Source organism: Lagopus leucura, unplaced genomic scaffold, assembly GCF_019238085.1.
Source record: "Lagopus leucura isolate 7727_CA_CO unplaced genomic scaffold, USGS_WTPT01 Super-Scaffold_100014, whole genome shotgun sequence".
Classification (NCBI taxonomy): Eukaryota; Metazoa; Chordata; class Aves; order Galliformes; family Phasianidae; genus Lagopus; species Lagopus leucura.
The window spans coordinates 13,215,852-13,235,021 of record NW_024962268.1 but is presented as its reverse complement, the minus strand read 5'-3'; the positions used below and the strand labels follow the sequence as shown (position 1 = coordinate 13,235,021).

Sequence of the window (19,170 nt, the reverse complement as noted above, 5' to 3'; positions counted from 1 at the left end):
CTGCGATTTGAATCTAAACTCAAATAGGTATGATTACTTGTTTTCTTGTCTTTGTAGTTGTGTCACTTTACAGTGTTGTTAAAATTAAATTGAAGTTTATCTGCAGAAGGTATTTTGCATAGTGCCTTCTTAAAAAAAAAAAAAAAAAAAAATGTGGTTAGAGAGTGATTTAAAGTTTGTTTTCTGGAGTGTGGGACAGTGTACTTTCTTCAGAAAACAGTTACTTTGAAGTAGCACTGGGTGGCAGCAAGCTTACGCTCATTTGTTGTGAATACTAACATGTGTGTCAGAGCAAACTTGAACTCCCATTTTTGGTGTAATCATGATGTGTTATTATTAATAGACTTTTTTTTTCCTGAATAATTCACACACAGATCCTTTTTCTCTACTTTTTTATTTTTTTTCCCTTGTGTTTTTCAAGACAGAGCAAGGAAACTGCAGCAGCCACCAATCTTCTGATTCTTTTTTTTTGAATTTGTTTCATTTCTTTTGCATTCCTGTGTGATAATTGTTGCTGTTGTGCTGTCTTAAAGCTTTCCTATGGTCAGTCCTGGCCATCTTCTTTTACTACTGTCTCTTCCAGTAAAACAATACTGTTATCATGTTAAGGGTGAGGAATAGTTTCAGAAGAGCTTATAAAATATTATTTGTGCAACTTCATGGAGGAGAGATCAAGTAGACAGTCCCAGATATGAATTTTAAAGAAGCTTGCTTTCCTAAATGTTTTGTATCTACTTATCAAAAGGAAATAAAATTATGTGGCTCATGGAACATCTGTTTAAATTTAAATACCTGCATTCAGTCAACAGTTTAGATCATATCAATTGAAAGATATTGCTTACAGGGCAACACAGATTTGAAAAGTATGTTCTTTAAAGTAAATATCAGATTTTTATAAGTCCTGGTGAAAACAGGATCTACTGGAGACGTATTTTCCCCCAGGTGTGGTCGTTTTATAACAATATTTTTTCTCTTCCGTCTTTTATTGCTAGCAGAGAGTTTTGTCATATTTCCCTAGGAAACCCAGGGATTTAATTGAAAAAAAAAAAAAAAAAAAAAAAAATTCAGTGACAGAGGGCTTTTTCTCTGTGTATTTCTCAACCTTAGGGAAATTTAGTTTTTGAGATAACATTCTAGATGTCTTGTGCTGCTTCACCCAGGCTTAGACAACCAAAGTTGATTAGCTGGTAAAAATTAAAATCAGTTTGTATAACTTTGCACAATAAACAGAATAATTTGTTTATCTCCAGCATTTTTATTTTGTGTTTTGCTTCCTTTAAAGGAAGTCATAACTTTTAAAGGCATTGTTACAATCAAGGAATTCAGTAATACTGCCTTCCGTAAGCTGTATTCCAGAAGGAAAATATGTTTCAGAATACCAATAGTTCCAATAAAAGTTTCTGCTTTAGGCTATTGTAACCTGTGCTGATGAAGCAATGAAGTGAGACTCGCCTAGTGCAAGTGAGAAGGTTTTTGCAGAAACATCTTAATAGCTGAAAGCTTCTTCTTACAACTCTTGTGGTTGCTTTTTGTTTGTTTTTTTCAAGGAAAAACAAAACAAAACAAAAAACACAAGAAAAAAACAAACTGTAGTTCATTAATCCCAAACTTGTTCAGATAATCTCTTGTGACTGAGTTGGTAAAACTCACCAAATCTATTCCTATAATCCTTTAAAATCTTTGCACTTATATGTTACTGATCGATTTTTCTGGCCAATTCCCCCTTTGTACATATATTTAGGATGAGTTAAAAAAGACAAAGAATTCAGCTTTTGAATAAGAAAGCAAAGGCTTTGCTCCTCTTTTTGTGGATTCTGACCACTTTTTAAACGCTAGTGCAAACATGCCTTTTTTCACAACAGTTGTTTCAGTTAACCTTTCTCCCCATTTTTGTTGTGAATAGTTGGTGGAATAGTTGGTGTTTATGCTTAGGGATAGAAGAGGAACCATTAATTGGGGTTGAAACAGAGCAAGACAAGGGACAGACTGTTAATTTTACACATTGTGTGCTGCACCTCTATGCATTCCAGCTCTGCTCTTTATGTGGGTACAGTTTGATGTGGAAGAACTTGCAGTTTTCAGAGATCTCAAGGGCTTGGTTTTTCTTGGTGGGGAAGCTCCGAGCAGTATTATCTGCTTTGTATGCAGCACACAGGGCTTTTTTTGCTGTTAGTTCTGTTATCTGTGAATAACTGCAATGTTGAAGCCCATGCTTTGTTACTATATGTGTGTGATCTGTGGTGGTAAAGAATGTGAATAAGGCTACTGAAGACTTAAAACGCTGTTCCTGTGCCGAGTAGGTCTTTGCTACTTTGGTTAATTGTTGCTTAATGAGGTCTTGGCTCACTTTGAAGCCTTCTGTGGTTCAGAGCCAAGCAAGGGTGCATTGATTTCATGCCTGCTTTATGTGATTTCTCAGACTTCTAATAATATTTGAACTTTTTTTTTTTAATTGGAGCGGCACTGCTGTGGCCTTTTAGTTTAGATAAGAATTGAAAGTGCTTTTGTTCTTGTAAGTTTGGTGTGCAACATCTGAAAAGCGTATTCTTCTGCCTTAACAGTCTTACCAGTTAAAACTGCTGTACTACACTAGTCTGTTTTCCTGCTTAAAAGTTTAATATTGTGATACGCGTCAAAGGTGTTTTTAAAGGATATGAACTGCTACCAACTGCAGCCAGTACAAAATGCTAATTTCACAAAGCCTGTGTTTGGGCCCTGTTGTGCATCATTGTTGCAACAGCTGGAACAGTGATAATGTGTAAAAAATAAACAGAAGCTCTGCTAGCATCTTTCTTGTGCTTATTTGCTGGATGCTGCATTTCAAAGAATGGAATATTTCTCAGGCTATAGCAAAAATCTGTGGGGTTGCATGATTTTATCTGTCAGTGGAAGCATACTTTTGTGTGAGGTTTTTCCTCTTGCTTATATGTGTGTCTCCCTAGATCTGTTCTTAAATTTTGCTGTGGTTTATGAGCTAGTGCAGCAAGTGTACAACACACGTTTAATTAAAGAAGCAATTTATGCCTGTTCCATTCTTGCATCTAAACTATTGTTTACTGTAGTTACAAGTTTTGCCTACTTCCAGATATGTATTTGGGACCGCAATCACGAAGAGGCATGCCAGTGAAAGCATACAGCCAGTGTCTTTTCCTGGCTGTGTATCTTCAGAGATGAGTTTTCAGGATGTATTCTCTTAAAGCTCCTATTATAAGATCTCTTGTTCCCCCATTGGTGCTCTGTGAGTAAGTTTAATGGCCATTCAGCTCATTAAAGTTTGTTTTGAGTTAGCATTTGGTTAGTTTTGCGTGGCTACTTAGCTTTGTTCTGTTGTGATTTGCTTCTGTACTGCCTGTAAGAGTCATATGGTTTACATGGAATTCTGTGCTTGCATCTTGAATTGCTTAAGAACTTAAAAAAAAAAATCTCAAAAAAAAAAAAAAAAAAGTGGTGTGTGTATATCTGAGAGCTGCTCCAAAAGTAATGCCTTCTGTTTGGTTATGTTGGCCCACGACACTAGAGAAGCAGATACAGGTGGTACGGCAGTAGAAGCTGAACCTTACCACCAGTGTTCCATTTGCATTTTGTTGCTGTGTGACAGATGGCAGCAGAGGGGCAGTATGACAAAATGGTGTCTGACATGGAGGAGCACATAACACAAAGGTGTGTCACTGAATTCCTCTGTATGGAAAAAATGGCATCCATTGACATTCATTGATACCTGCTGAACGTTGACGAAAACCAAACAGTGGATGCAAGCACAGAGAGGTGGTGGGTGGTGCGTTTCAGTGGTGGTAACAGTGACGTAAAGAACCCATGCTCCAGGTCGTGCTGCACAGCTGTCACACTACTAAAGGAAGAGCATCTTGATCAAATCCTCCACATAATCAGTGGGTTACGACCAGGGAGCTGTGTATGGTGCTGCGTATTGGCTTCAGTGCATTGGAAATGGTGGTGGTATGTGTTGAAATGTCACTTAAATTGTGCCAAGTGGATCCCATGAATGCTCACACAGGAACAGAAAGAATACTGTATGCATGTTTGTCAGGACCTATTGAATCGATATGAGAAAGTGACAGTTTCCTGGATCCCATTGTTTCTGATGCAAGGTGGTGTCACTGCTCTGAGCTGGAGTCAAAGCAGCAGTCCACTATAGCAATATGTAAATTCTCCATAGAAGAAAAAGATGCAGCATTTAGCAGGTAAAGTGATGTGTACTGTCCTGAGGGATAGGAAAAAGGTGGTAATAGATTTTCTGTAACCTGGACAAACCATCAACTCTGACAAACTGAAGGCTCACTCTTCTAGAGTCAGACCAGAGAAGAAGGCAGCCTTTGCATGATGATGCTGTCAGGCTCAATATGCTCTGAAGATTGTGGAGCAAACTGACAGTCTTGGCTAGACTGTCCTACTACACCCACTGTGGAGTCCAGATTTGGTGCCTTATGACTTCCATCTGTTTGGGCTGGTGAAACATGGACTGACCGTGTGGGCAACACTTTCCTAGCAACAGTGCTATAATAACAGCTGTGAAACTGTGGGTCACCTCCCCTGATTCCGATTTTTATGAGCATGGCCTGCAGGCTCTTGTTCATCCCTGGTGAAAATGCATAGCTATCGCTGGTGACTGTTTTGAAAAATAGTATTTTGTAGCTGAGATTTTTCTCAATGAAATATTGCTATTGTGCTTTTTGTAATCTGTTTTATTTTCCATGCAGATATATGAGGCATTACTTTTGGAGGAACCTCTCTATATGTGTGTGTATAAAAATTCTGTCGTAAATATGTATCCTTTTATATCTATCAACTTCAAGAACAGAAAGAGTTTTGTTGTTTTGTTTTTTGTCATAGTGAAATGCTGATTATCTGTCATTATCTGTGTAGTATTACATGCTAAAAACGGATGTTTGGCTAATTTTGATTTAATTTGGATGCCAATTTTAAGGAGCTTATTGTAAGTTTTGATATGTCAGCAAGCAAAACCGGCACATAAAGGCTATTGTCAGGAAAGCTTTAGTAATTCTAGACATTTCCTTTGTGGATGTCTTCTCTGTTTTGTTTTTGGGTTTCATCTTTAGCTGATCAAAAACCTCTTGTATTTCAGGCTATGAATCGTTCCCTTGCAAATGTGATTCTGGGGGGCTATGGCACCACGTCGACAGCTGGTGGAAAGCCTATGGAAATAACTGGAACCCACACAGAAGTTAATGTGGACAATGCAATTGAAATGATAAAAGAAGCAAACAGCATTATTATTACTCCAGGTAGGACATTCTTGATTCATACCAGAAGCTGTATTGTTAAAACAAATACCTTAAAACAAAACCAAAACACCCTGTTGTCTTGAAAATAAATATCTATCACTTAAGTTACTGACAGAGTGTTTTTTATGCCTTACTTGCTCAACTCTGTATTGCAATTGTTGAAAACCTGAAAACAAACATCTAAATCTAAGTTGTATCCAATAAATACTGGAATTAAAGTAAAAAAAAAAAAAAAAAAAAGCCTGAGTTCTGTGTAACTCCTGCGTAGGTCATAGCTGCATATGATTCAGTGGTACTTTTCCTGTTAGGAGTTGTCAGGGATGTCAGGTGAGTAGTAAGTAGTTCAAGACATGCTTTCTTCAGCTGAGTGGCCACAGCTATGATGTTAAATTATATTTTAGCACTGGAATGATAAGAATGCTAGAAATAAAGCTTCCTTTTCTGTTTGAGCAAAGAATGTTTCTGTGAAGCTGAAAGAACTTACTGCGTAATGTGGCTGGCCTAGCTGTTGTACTGTTAATGGTCAGTACCCCAAAAAGAAGAGAGAAATTGTAGTGCTCAGACTGCAAATTTCCTTGAGAATGTATTTTAAATACACACACACACTCACATATATATAGGTATGTATGTGTGTGTGTGTGTATATTTTTTTTTCATATGCATTATATGTAAAATTTTAATTATGATAGCCATTTTTGTGTGGAAAGTATACTTACTATAATTTTCTGTCTACACTGAAATGACAAATTAGCGTAAAACTTTGGAATTCTTTCAGGCTATGGATTGTGTGCAGCAAAAGCTCAGTACCCCATAGCTGATCTAGTGAAGATGTTGAGAGAACAAGGGAAAAATGTTAGGTAAGTACTTTTCTATATGAAAACTATTAAGGTTTTTCATTCCTTCAAAATAACCTGCAAGCGTATGCATTGTTCTTTTTTCTTTTCTTTCATCAGTTATTCTTAAGCTAGTCTAAGAGAACTTCCTGAAGGAATTCAATCTCCTCTGACTGTTATGCTGTTGGGGATTAGCTGAAGAGCTGTAGTGGGGATGGTAAGGGATCCTTGGCAGGAAATACAGACCTTTTGCAATATGGAGAAGATGTTTGCTTCAGCTAGTCTACTAGCTAGTTCAGCTAGTAGAAAAGTGTATCAGGTAGCAAGCTACCTTTGCACCAAGAATGTAGGACTTTATTTCCTGGGATAACTTATTTGCAATTCTTACTACTAAAGAGCAGCAATAGCAAACTACATGGATGTAAAAAAAAAAAATCAATTTGTACTGGAATGTTTATGTAGACTCCTTTCTGAGGTTAAAAAAAAAAATCCAGTCTAACTTGCCTCTGTTTTCTTGTCTTCCACTGGCAGTTGTCTGTGCTCTGAAATAGCTAATGATTCAGTCATTACTGATGAGGGCTGTCATGCAGATGCTCAAGAGTGGCACCTGTATTTGGAGTAGGATGTGTTGCAAACAGTCCCCCTGTTAAAAGTAGATAGCTACCCTGTTATGTTCTTCCAGAATCCTCAAGGATCAATCCAGGTTATCTTACTTTTGCGGCAGAACTTCCAAAGGATGTACTGCTTGATTTCCCTTGACTTTTTCCAAGCATTAGGGCTGTGGTGTCTAATTTCACACACATCTGAGATTTCTACAGTCTAATTGGTTTAGAAGGCAGCCAGTGGAGATAGAAATGTCTGTAAACATCTATCACTATTTTAATGTAATGTAATTTTTCACAGAATCTCTGTGTTAAAGCGATGGCCTCAAAAGCATTCTCTTCTCCAGGCTGAGGAATCCCATCTTGCTCAGCGTTTTTGTCATCACAGATATCTCAGATCCATAAGCATCTCAGACTTACTTTTACTGGGTTTTTGTTATTGCAAATCAGACTAATTAGTCTTTGACTATAGCATGGAAGGATTTTTGAAGTGGCTGTGGCCATTGCCATGGATTTATTTATTCTGCTGATGTGTGGCTTCCAAAAAGCAGAGAGCATTTTTAGGTAATGGTATTGGCCACAAGTTCTTTGCTTCTTCAAATTCTCATGCATCTTAGAGTATTGAAAATATGGGAAAGCTAGTGTTATGCCTGCCTTGCAATGTGTCTGGTAAAATATTCTCTAATTATAGTAATTCAATATTTTTAAATTAGTTAAAGCTCAGCTTTCACTTGAAACAATATATTTTGGTGCATGCTGGTTAGAGAAAAACTCATTCTCTGATTTGCATGTGTTAATTTCAATTAACTGGTGACTCCTTTGGAATCAGTACTTGAGTAAATATTGTTTTTTTTTGCGTTTTTTTTCTTTCACTGTTTTTTCCAAGCTCATTGAAAACATTTGTATAGGTTGTCACAGTATTTTACAGCACTTCTTGTGGAGAATAAGAACAAAGCTGTCATAGAGTTTAGCAACAACTCTGTAGGTGTTTATTCAGATTGTTGCAATTCTGCATGTAGCATAGCTTTAAAGAAGTACTTGCACATCTATTCATGAAAAGTGAGGGTTCATGCTGATCTGTCTGCTTCTTACAGGAGTTACTTTAATTCCTTATGTTTCTAGGTTTAGCAAAAACTGTGTGTCCAAACTGCATTAAATTTTTTAAAGACCTGTTAACGGTGCGCAAACAGAACCTAGAAAAACCTTTTTGGCTAGCACAGTGGTGGTGTTGTATGCTTTTGGTTTTCCTTTCTGAGCTTCTGTGTGGGCTAGCTTTTCTTTTTTTTTTTTTTTAATTAATCTTGGTGATACAGAAAATTGTTGATTTTTTTTTTTTTTTTTTTTTTTGCCTTCTTATGTTGGCCTTGCAAGGGAGAAGCAAGAATGAATCCTTGAATTAACCAGCTTATACTTGAAATGAGTCAGTTTCAGGAAGGGATCATTGTAGTGGTTACCTAGTATTTTAATGAAATAAATCTGTATTTATAGTTTGTGGTAATTTAGGCCTTTCATCACTTTGTGGAGCTCCCACGGTGTTCATTGAGTGCAGCTGCTGTCCCTCTGGTTGCAATAGGGTTGAAGTGCCTCGGGACCCCAGTACACTCACCATCCAGATGTAGTGACACTCACATATCCACTGTGGAAAGGTGCCAGCGTGGACATACGATTGTCATCAATTTGCAGTGCCCGTACTGTGCCAAGAAAAACTGCATCTGTCATATGGTCTTTTTTTGCATCATGGCTCACAATTGGTCCAGACGCACTGTTGTTTTCATTTACTATGCATATGGCCACAACATACTCGGTGAAGAGTGCAGATTATATAATATGATGCAAACACTTTTATGACTGGGGTTTAAATTTAGAAATACAGGAGAGTTTGGAAACCTCAGATGGTTCTAGTCATTACATTGCATAGCTAATATCATCGCTTACTTGAGATGATCTTGCAGTAGATCACATCTTAAATGCATTAGTACATAGGATCACATTGAAAATCGGTGAGCCTTCAGTATAGGTTTTCCTTGCTGTGGATGGGCAAAACAACAAAACTTTTCATAGGCTAAGTTCGTTGAACTTAGAGAGAAAATGCTTGTTCTATAACTAGTTCTGTTTCCACTAAATTGCATCTGAGTAAATTGTGGAAAGCTCCCACCATAGCATGTTTCTTTGACTACGTGTTATGTGTATAGGTTCCCACTTGTGAAATTCTGTTTGCTTTTTTTTAATATAACATTCTTAATAATTTGTTATTAGTATATAAATAAATTATATTCTATAAAAAAATTCCTATGCAGACTATTTAATTTTTTAAAGTTTCTTAATTTTTTTCATTAAAATATGCTTAAAAATTGTACACATTCTGAAAAGCTTAGCTTTTTCCTCACCATTGCATCCTTAAGAATTTTTCTATAAATGTATTTTAACTTCCTGAATATAGAGCTTCTGAAAAGAATCAAATTTCAGAGTGAAAGAATTCTTAAAATTGTTTTGTGTGGTCTTTCTAAGACTAATTCATAATTAAGGTATCTTTTTTTTTTTTTTTTTTAAACTTTAATAGTTGTTGGGAAATGCGGATGACTTCTTTATCACCCTTTAGGGCTAGCTGTTAAAATACTGTTTTTTCTTTTTTTTTTTTTTAACCTTTTTATAAGTAGATGTTTTGCAGAGCTTCAGTTTCTGTTTTGTGATGGTGGAGAATCTGATTTTTTTAAACACATGGAAATACTTATGGGTTTCTTACTTATTTAAAAATGTGTCAGGATGGATTTAGCGTTGAATCTGCATTTTTGAATTTTTATTGTAACGTCTGTTGCTGATCTCTAGTCAGATATATATTTTTCCTCAATGGTGCTGTATGTTTCTGAGTAATAAAATGTTGATGGCTACGACTTGCACATTTCTATTTATAACATTCAACTGATAAACAAAAATCATTTAATTTCAAGTTGCCGTTCTTTCGTTCCTTTGCAAGAAAAACTGGTGGAATTGTAAAGACTGAGCAGTGAAGATGCTGTCTTAAACAGACTTTACATATTGCATAACTCTGGTATATGTGAAATAGAAACTGCTTCCATGGTGCTGAATGGCAATTTAAGAACAGTGTGTGCTGACTCAAATTTCTTGGAAGCAGAAATAGTCTTATTAGGAAGACCCTGGGTAGGTTATGTGTCAGTTCTCAGTCTGTATCTTAGACATATTAACCAGGCAGGTTCTGAATTATTAATACTGCTGATGGAGGGACAAACAAAGTCTGTCTAGTACATCTGTTATCACAAATAATGTATCTGTGTAGCTAGAGAGAACCATCAAACCTTGCTGTATGATCTGCTTCTGCAAGGATGTAGCTGTAGCTGCATGCTTCTGTAGGTATGTTTTAGGTATGCCAATGGATCAGCTCAGCTTGAAGTCACTTTCCTAAGTCAGTTTGTGAGGCTTTTTGGAGATGTGTTCATTATTTCCTACTGTTGGGTTCTTGGCGGGTCTGTTTCACTAACGGAGGTCTGTGCCATGTATTTGGATCTTGCCCCTGCTGTGTTAAACAACTTTCAGCATTAGTGGCTGAAAATACAAAGCTAGTACTAGCCTTCACTTAAGTATGCTAAATACAGCTTCTGTTTAGCAAACCTGACTCCATCAGAGTCTCTGAGTTTGTCCATTCTCAAGTACTGTTTGTGGGGATATCCTGTAGCCGAGGTATATAAGCTTTACTTGAGCTAGTAGTGTACTTTGATGCTAGTAATCTCCATAGTCATCTATGATGTGGGATGGGAGAATCATATCTTGGTACTTAAAACCCGTGCTGCACTGAAGGTGGTAATATGTCAAGATTCAAACTGTGGAATATCTGAATGGTGATGACAGGAATCCTGACTTCACGTAGCTGAAACGCTTCTGCGTTGGTTTAGGTACATTTGCCCTTTCAGTATTAGTTACAATAATATTATCTGGTCACTTTCACTGTAGAAAATTGTGTTTTCATCTTGAGGTTTTTCAGTAATTTGAATGTAATAGTTTTGATTTGAAATGCTTTCTGTGCTAGGAAGGGCTTGTATCAGGAATGGTGTGGTGAGCAGGACTGGGGAAGTCATCCTGGTCCTGTACTTGGCATTGGTGAGGCCTCACCTCGAGTACTGTATCCAGTTTGGGGCACCTCAGTACAGAAAGGACAGGGAGGTGCTGGAGCAGGTCCAAAGAAGGGCAACAAGGCTTGTGAAGGGCTTGGAGAAAGAACATGCCCTACGAGGAGAGACTGAAGGAACTGGGGCTGTTCAGTCTGGGGGAAAGGAGTCTGAGGGGAGACCTGTTGCTCTCTTTCAATATCTGAAAGGAGCTTACAGCGAGAGTGGGGTTGGTCTCTTCTCACTGGTGACAGGATGAGGGGAAATGGCTTCAAGTTGAGCCAGGGTAAGTTTAGGTTGGATATCAGGAAACACTTCTTTACAGAAAGGGTTGTTAAGCACTGGTATAGGCTCCCCAAGGAGGTGGTTGAATCACCATCCCTGGATGTGTTTAAAAGCCATTTGGATGTGGTGCTCAGGACATAATTTAGCAGAGGGTTGTTAGGGTAGTATGGTGATATTGTGGTTGGACTTGATGTTCTTGAAGGTCTTTTCCCAACTGAGTGATTCTGATTCTGTGATTCTAAATGTGCCATGCATGTGAGAAGTTTTAGATCTTTAGTCTAAGTAAAAGGAAATATAAGAAAAGCTTCAAAGTATATATTTGTGTTCAATGTGATGTGTTGTTTTTATGAAGCTGAAGACTCTGAAAGAGGCTGAAAAAAGGCTATATATCCTTATTTGGTACCCATACTGCTAGGTGTGAAATCGATCACTGGCATACATGTGTGTGCTAACTTCAGTTTATCTGACAGCGGGAGTGGTAAGTAAACCCCTCAGTCAAGGCTGAGACTGAAAATTCATGGTGGATCTGTGCTTCGGTGAGCTACCAGAACACTGTTTGAAGTCAGACACAGCAGGATTTTGCATCTTTGTTCTGGGTAAAGTAAATGTAGACTGGAAACTTAATGTCAGATAAACAGAAGTCAAGAATGTTAAAAAAAAAAATAAAATAAAATAAAAAATAGCTAAGGGAATTATTGTGTCATTGATAATAAAAACAGACCAAAGAAATTCAGTGATTTTTCACCATGCAATGTACCTCTTTATAAAGTCATTAATGTTTTAAATTTTTAAATACAATAAGGTTCATATTTTCAATGTCGAAAAGAACATATGTGACAATGTTTTTGCCATAGAGCATGTAGCTTTGAAGAACTGCTGATCTGTGAGTCAGAAGCAAGATATGCAGCTTTTGTTAGACGTTCTGCAACACATTAGGGGTTTTAGCTCTCTTTTCCATCCTTCCCTAAATTCTACTTATGATGGGACTGGCTAATTTTTTTCCTCTGTGTCTGTATATCTTGTCTTTTGATGTTATAAAACCGTAAGATAAGGATATATTTCTAATGAATCTTTTTGACACGCTTGCATGTCCAGTTTCAAGAGGTACTGGCAGAGTACTGTCTCTATTTGGTTAGCAGGCCTTCAGAGCAGGCTTGTGGGAATAATTTCAATATTTGTCCGGAAAGCATTTGTATGAGTGGCTTTCTCAAACTTTGTGAATACACAGTGTGTGGTTTTACGCAGGGTCTGTCAGAAGTCTTTTAACTGCTGATCGTTCATGCCATAACTTCCTGAACGAAGATCATTTGTCCCTTGCTGTTTTTTTTTCTCTGCCTCTTGCCAGGAATGGTAAAGTCAAAGGTGAAATTCATTCTCTTGGCAGCTTAAATTTTGGCTTTCTAGCCTTTGAAATAAGATTGTATATGTATATAGTACTTAATAGAAACCTCACGGATATTTTGTTTAGTGTATTGCCAAAGCAGTTTTCTTCACAAAGAAGCTCAAATCATTTTATTAGAAACAAAAGAGAATTTTGTTGGAAAATTGCTTTTCACTGCCAAAGAAGTGATAGCTTTTTTTTTTTTTTTTTTTTTTTTTTTTTTTTTTTAGAGTATACTTCAAAATAAGAGTTCTACTGTATTGCAAGTGATTGAATTATTTTTAGTGTAGGACTGATTGCAGTAACTACATGTGGCTTATATTACTGAGTGATTGGTGCAAAGCTTTAATTCTGTCTTATCCAGTGTATGTGCTCTCCTTTTTCTGATTCTAGGTATTATCCTTTGCATCAGGAATCATGATGTTTATCAGCTGAATTGCAGTCTATTCTTTTTCTTTAAATAAAGTGCTCATTTTAAGCTAGCTGCTATCCTTCTCTTTGACTGCTTAAAATTGAGTGTATTTAGTGTTATGTGGATTAATCATATGTCCTTAATTTTGTTTCTGGATTTCTAATTGTCTCATCTTTACACTGTGTTAATGTGATGGAGCATTCAGTTGTCCTTTTAAGGATATATTTGTACTGTGACTTGTGGACCCCCAGTCATGTATTATCCACCTCAGTCACAGTGAAGCTGAAAACAAAAATGAGTGGCAGTCCTTCAGACATGGGAAGCTGATTTATCAGTCTCATATTTTTCTGAAGATATCTGTCTATATTATCACATTCCTGACTCTCTTAGATTTCTGCTCAGAAATATATCTTCAGAAATCCAAGGGTTTACTGTTTCCAATGCTTTTATTTCAGGAGGGCTTACAGTCTTTTAGCCTTTTCATGAAGGGTGTTTATATTGTGGCCTGTTCACTTTGCAGTATGTTCACTTTTCAGTGATGTGAGGGACCTGGGGAGCATATTAATGCGAGGGTTGGATTTGCCCCAAATAAACTTATTCATTAAGAATAAAAGATGTCAGTTGCAAGATAAATGTGTTACTACTTGATAGGTGAATGCGAGTGCTTGCTGTGTGCAGCGCGGCTCAGGATGGTGGCTGTAGCCAGAAAAAAAGTGGTAAAGTAGACCTGTTATTTTAGAAATAGTTGAAGAAAACCCACCAAGTTTGTTTTTTTTTTTTTATAAGCTACTGCTGGGTGGAAAACTTAAATTGTTGTTCCATCCTGCAGCAATGTTTCTTGATATTTGTGGCCACTGGATCCTTCTGTGTTGTTTTTAGAAATGTGTGTGCTGTTGCTATTGTGGCCGGCTCTCCAAAGAGAGCTGTTCTTGCAGCTGTGGTAGATTTCTAAGAGAGTCTTATGACGAAAAGATTAAAAATGTTCTCCTAGTCTCTTCAGTTTTACTGGAAATTCAGTGTAATTTTTTTCTTTGCCTAGCTGTTGTGTCAGTCATGCTTCTAAGTTTCCTGAAAAGGAGCAACTGCTGTCTAGGTAAAGAGTCAGATCAGATGACCTTGTTGCTTTTCCCACCCACTCAGTTCCCTGCTCCACAGGAAGATGAAATGCTTTTAACCATTTCCTTCTATTGATTCACGTATGCTTACACTTTAAGGATTCATTGGCCTTTGAGGTCACAGGTGATAATTTCAGTATATAAAACTGAGTGGCCAATCTTTGTTAATGGATCTGGGCTTACTTTCCTTTTAGATTTGGCATTCACCCTGTGGCAGGTCGTATGCCTGGACAGCTTAATGTACTCCTAGCAGAAGCTGGTGTTCCCTATGATATTGTTCTGGAAATGGATGAGATCAATGAAGACTTCCCAGGTTAGTATGCAAGCTATAAGTTTCTAGTAGATTGCAAATTTTTATTTGATTTTGTTTTTACATTGTACAAGCTTTTTAAAATCAAAATCTCAGTGAAGCCATACAGTTTCTCAGGACGTACATCAGCCTCAGTGTTCAACTTTCAGGTAATTTTATTCACCTTTTTTTTCTGGCTGCAGACACTGACTTGGTCCTTGTAATTGGTGCAAATGATACAGTTAATTCAGCAGCTCAGGAAGATCCAAACTCCATAATAGCTGGAATGCCAGTTCTTGAAGTCTGGAAGTCCAAACAGGTGAGATTTAACCATGTTATGTCAGCACCTTCCTACCTATAGATTCATTAAAAAAAAAAAATTGTTTATATGAGAAGCTAACGAGATTTTATTACTGTTCTGATTTCTGTATTTTTTTCTGCAATTTTTGTTGGTGTTGTCCAACGAATGTCAGTACTCTGCAATTATGATGCAGTGTTCATGATTTTATGATCAGTGAATGCTTTAGTGAGATTCTGTGACGTCAGTCAGAAAGACCAATGAGTGTACTTCTGCCCACAGGATGTGGTTGGAATGAATGATATTCTTCTCACATATGCAGCCGTGAGGTGTTTCTGTAAAGTTTACAGGAAATTTGATGGCAACTTCAATACTGATACAAATACGAATAAGAATGGCTGGGTTGAGTAGACAACTTAGTCTGTTAAGATTGATCTAACAGTTACTTCACCAATTTTGCCCAGCCTCATCTGACCTCACATATTCTTGAAATACAAAGTACTCATTGTCAGAGACATAGATTAGTCTATGTTTTGTCCATAGCTATGTGTTGCAATTTGAGACCTAAACTGTAAATGTTAAGTTGATACAGGTTCATTGTTTTTCCTGAAAGTGCAGTGATTTACTGATTTGCTATTTCACAGCTAAAACTTTTTTAGAATCTTTTTTTATAAAGTATATGTGAATTAATCTGGAGTCGTGCTGCGGAAAAGTAGCAGAGATCATCGTATCAAGTATATTGGTTTTGTGTTTCCTGCATTTGAGGGGAGTGTGATGGATGTTTTTTGCTACGTCAAACGTGATCTCCTTATATGCAGGTCATTGTTATGAAGAGATCTTTGGGAGTTGGATATGCAGCTGTGGACAATCCAATCTTCTACAAACCTAATACTGCCATGCTGTTGGGAGATGCTAAGAAGACTTGTGATGCCTTGCAAGCCAAAGTCAGGGAATCGTATCAAAGCTAAATACCAGTTTCTGTTCAAGTCACAATAATGACTACGTTTTTGTCACAGAAGTCATGGAAAACAAGATTTGGAAGTGTCTCTTACTGTCATAATGCAGCCAATATTTGCAGAAGACAGCATTGACTCCTAGGAGATGTAGTTGAGTGAGAGATGCAGGTCCTTATGAAAGGAGGGTATATCAGCCCATCAAACTAAATCTCCTATGAGACAATGCATTTGAATGAAAATATGCTTTCTAAGGTTAACATTGAGCTGTTGGAAGCAGAAGGTAATTACTTTTTATTATCCTTAAGTGGTTATTGGCTTCTTTCTGCTATCTATACTTCTGTCATGGAAATTCACTGAAAATTAATGTGCCAAGATTCATTCTGTCTTATCATTAAAGCTGTCTTTTGGCCAGTATGAACAAAAGTAGCTATTTATTTCATCAAAACATAAAGTAAAATTACAGCCAGATGTGAACAGATGCAAATAAATGCTTACATAATTTGAGATTCCAATCTTAATATTGTGTTAAATCGCTATAAAGAGATGAACTGTTCCTTTTGTGGATTGTATGGATGCTGTGAATCAGGAGCATAGTTACTCTTCTTTAAGAATAAAACTGGGATTTCAGGGACCTACTGAGTGATCTTCAATCCTGACAAGGAAGTATATACACCTGCACTGCTTAACTATTTGCAGCAGCTCTTAGATTCTCCATCTTTTCCAGTTGTTGCCTTTTTAAATCTTAGGAGAATACACGGTCCTGTTCTGTACAGCCAAAACAGATTGCATATCCAGACTGTTAACAGAATCTGGACTGCACTGTTTCAGTTTTTATTCACTTAGATATTTAAATGTATTTACTATTTTAAAATTTAGTAATGCTTCCTTAATCAATATTTTTGTGATGCTGAAGAAGGCACTTTTAAACATATTTAAGATGCTGGAGTTTATTAGATTTTTTTTTTTTTTAATAAGCTATTGTTTGGACAGCACAGAAACGTACCAAACTTAAAATCCAGTGTTTTGATTATTTGACTTCTCCTTAATCCAATTTAAAGCACTGTTTAAATTCCCACAATAAATTCAGCAAAGAATTAAATTATGACATAGATTGCTGTTTTATTTTTATTATGCTAAGTGTACTTGAGTGGAACTCAAATATTTGCTTAATGAAATGCATTTATCATGTTTGCATAATGATGTAGCAACTGTCCATGGCGACAAAGGCTAAATAGAAATAGTTTTACTTGTGTAGAAAGCATTATTATTTGGGGATAATAACTTACGATCAAGTAAGTCTTGAAATTAGTCCATCTGTACTGACAGAACAAACATCTTTGTATTATGCCATGTATTGAGACCTCATATAAAATATAGTATTTCCACGTAGCTACCTCTATTTTTATGTGAAGATCACTTAAAACACAGACTTTAAACAGGTAATGTAGGAAGAAATGTAACAGTATGTAAAAGCTACCCTTTTGCAAATCTTTTTTGTATAATTTGAAAATAAAAATTATCACATAGGCATTAACATGTTGTACACTGCAGGAAAGTACTTGTAATTAAATTATAACTTAAAACATTGCAGCAGCTTTGTTTGAATGTAGAGTGTGATATCTTAATATTGTTATATTCAGCTTTCCTTTAAGGTATGCAAAAAAAAAAAAAAATAGAAATGAGAGAAGGGGGGAATGATAAGAAACGATCCTCTGTGTCTTTCACAGTTAAGGAAAAAAGAATTTGAAGAGTTTTAGCATCTTAAAGCATTGGGGTTTTTTTGTCTTGCTAAACTTCAGGTATCTAACTGTAGTATGCAACATGTCTTTGCTTATAACTATTTAATACAAGATTCAGCTTTTGTATTAAAACAAAAAAGTGGGGAGATGGAGAAAATTCTCTTTTCCTTTTTATTTGAAGGCAAAAATGTACAATTGGATTAGAGGTACAAGTCTGATCATTAAAACTGTGCTTTAACATGGAAAGTCAGGTAGTTGTTGAAGTACTAATAAAAAATCAGTTATTTTTCTGTTGATCACTGTGTCATTTCTGTCCCATTGTGTTCCCTGAAGTAGGTAGTCTGAAGATCAAAAATGTAGTGTAATGTGTGTATATATATACGTCTATAGAGATGCATATGTATATTTCCCTTTAAATCTGGATGATTCTTAAAATATTTATATGAAGTATGGATGATATCACTTGACCTTATAAACTTGTCTTTAACCTATTCTAGTAAATGTAGAAGTTTAGACAACCTACAGCAGTTGATATCAGTTGTTAGTTTAACAAGGCGATCAAGGTGGTTGTGCTGGTTTCAGTATCTAGCTTTGAAATTAATTATAAATGAGTAATGTTAATAGAAATATGGAGTGGCTTGGGTCCTTCAGTTCTAGTTGCCGTAGGCAGGGCTGCCACTCCTGAGACCAGGGCCCCATCCAACCTGGCCTTGAATGCCTCCATGTATGGGGCATCCACAGATTCTCTGGGCAGCATGTTGTTAGGACTGCATCACCCTTTTAGTGAAAAACTTCCCTGACGTCTTTATTTCTCCCATTTTCATTTTAAACCATTCTCCCTTGTCCTATTGCTATCTACCCATGTAAAAAAAGTTCATTTTCCTCCTGCTTATAAACTCTCTTTAAGTATTGGGAGACCTGAATGAGGCGCTTCAGCCATCTGAATGTCTCCGTGTCCTTCCTCTGGACCCTCCCCAACAGGTCCACATCTTTCACAGTACTCCAGGTAGGTCATCATGAGTGCAGAGCAGAGAGAAGGAATCGCCTCCCTCTTCCCACTGGCTGCCCTGTCTTTTGAGCAGCCTGCGGTACTTCACACACTGCTGCCTCACATCCAGCTTTTCACTGACCAGGGATGACTTCTCCCAGTTTGTACTCGTATCTGGGATTGCTTCGACTCAGGTGCAGGACCTTGCGCTTGGCCTTGTTTAACCTCATTAGTTTAATGTGGACCCATGTTAGCCATCTGATAATCTAGTTTTTAGTTGCACAAGTCTGTTGTGCAGCTTTCATGATTTCTTCCAGCTTGATGTATCTTTTAGAAGCTGCAACCTAGAGTTGATTCATGAAATTATCTCTCCCTTTGCTTTGAGTAGTGTCCCTTGGGGAGCATGTACCAACGTACAAGATTTGCAGTTGGGCCTTTGCTTTCTGTGGATCTGACTGCTAGTTCAGTTGTCCTTTGCCCTCTGCTGCTGCTTATTATCACCTAAGAGTTATTTACGCTAGCCTGCATCAAGCAAACTATGAAAATCTGTTCTGATCAATCATGGCAAAGCAGTGCAGCAAGAATGAAGGAAAGCATGAAGGGCACTGATTTCTGTTCACTTGGCAGAACTTTTCTGTTTTAACTGTCTCTGCGCTATTGAAGTTTCAGAAGAATTTAGGTAGTCCAACCCTCTGGTCAAAGCAGATTCAATCTTAGATAAGATTGTTACAGACTTTGATATGAATATCACTGAAGTCTCTGGAAATTCCATAGCCTGTTACCTTTCCTTTTTTTTTTTTTATTTACCTTACATTTTATTTACCTTAATTTTTTTTATTGTGTGCATTACCGAGCCTAGTCCTTTTACTGTGCCTGTCAGCCTTTCCCCA

General features: G+C 36.9%; 1 protein-coding gene across 4 annotated transcripts in view; it reads left to right on the top strand.

Moving 5' to 3' along the window:
* Positions 1-17,588, top strand: part of NNT (nicotinamide nucleotide transhydrogenase) — a 44,152-nt gene extending 26,564 nt beyond the window's left edge. For 3 of the 4 annotated variants that reach the window (XM_042875183.1, XM_042875184.1, XM_042875186.1), the window contains 5 exons: positions 5,102-5,261; positions 6,037-6,118; positions 14,205-14,323; positions 14,503-14,618; positions 15,416-17,588. In XM_042875183.1, the coding sequence (XP_042731117.1) occupies positions 5,102-5,261; positions 6,037-6,118; positions 14,205-14,323; positions 14,503-14,618; positions 15,416-15,565 (627 nt within the window). In that variant the 3' untranslated portion in view covers positions 15,566-17,588. Of the gene's footprint in view, positions 1-3,085; positions 3,224-5,101; positions 5,262-6,036; positions 6,119-14,204; positions 14,324-14,502; positions 14,619-15,415 lie in introns of those variants that run through there. The other variant, XM_042875185.1, reaches the window with a different exon arrangement.
* The last annotated feature ends 1,582 nt before the right edge of the window (positions 17,589-19,170 follow it).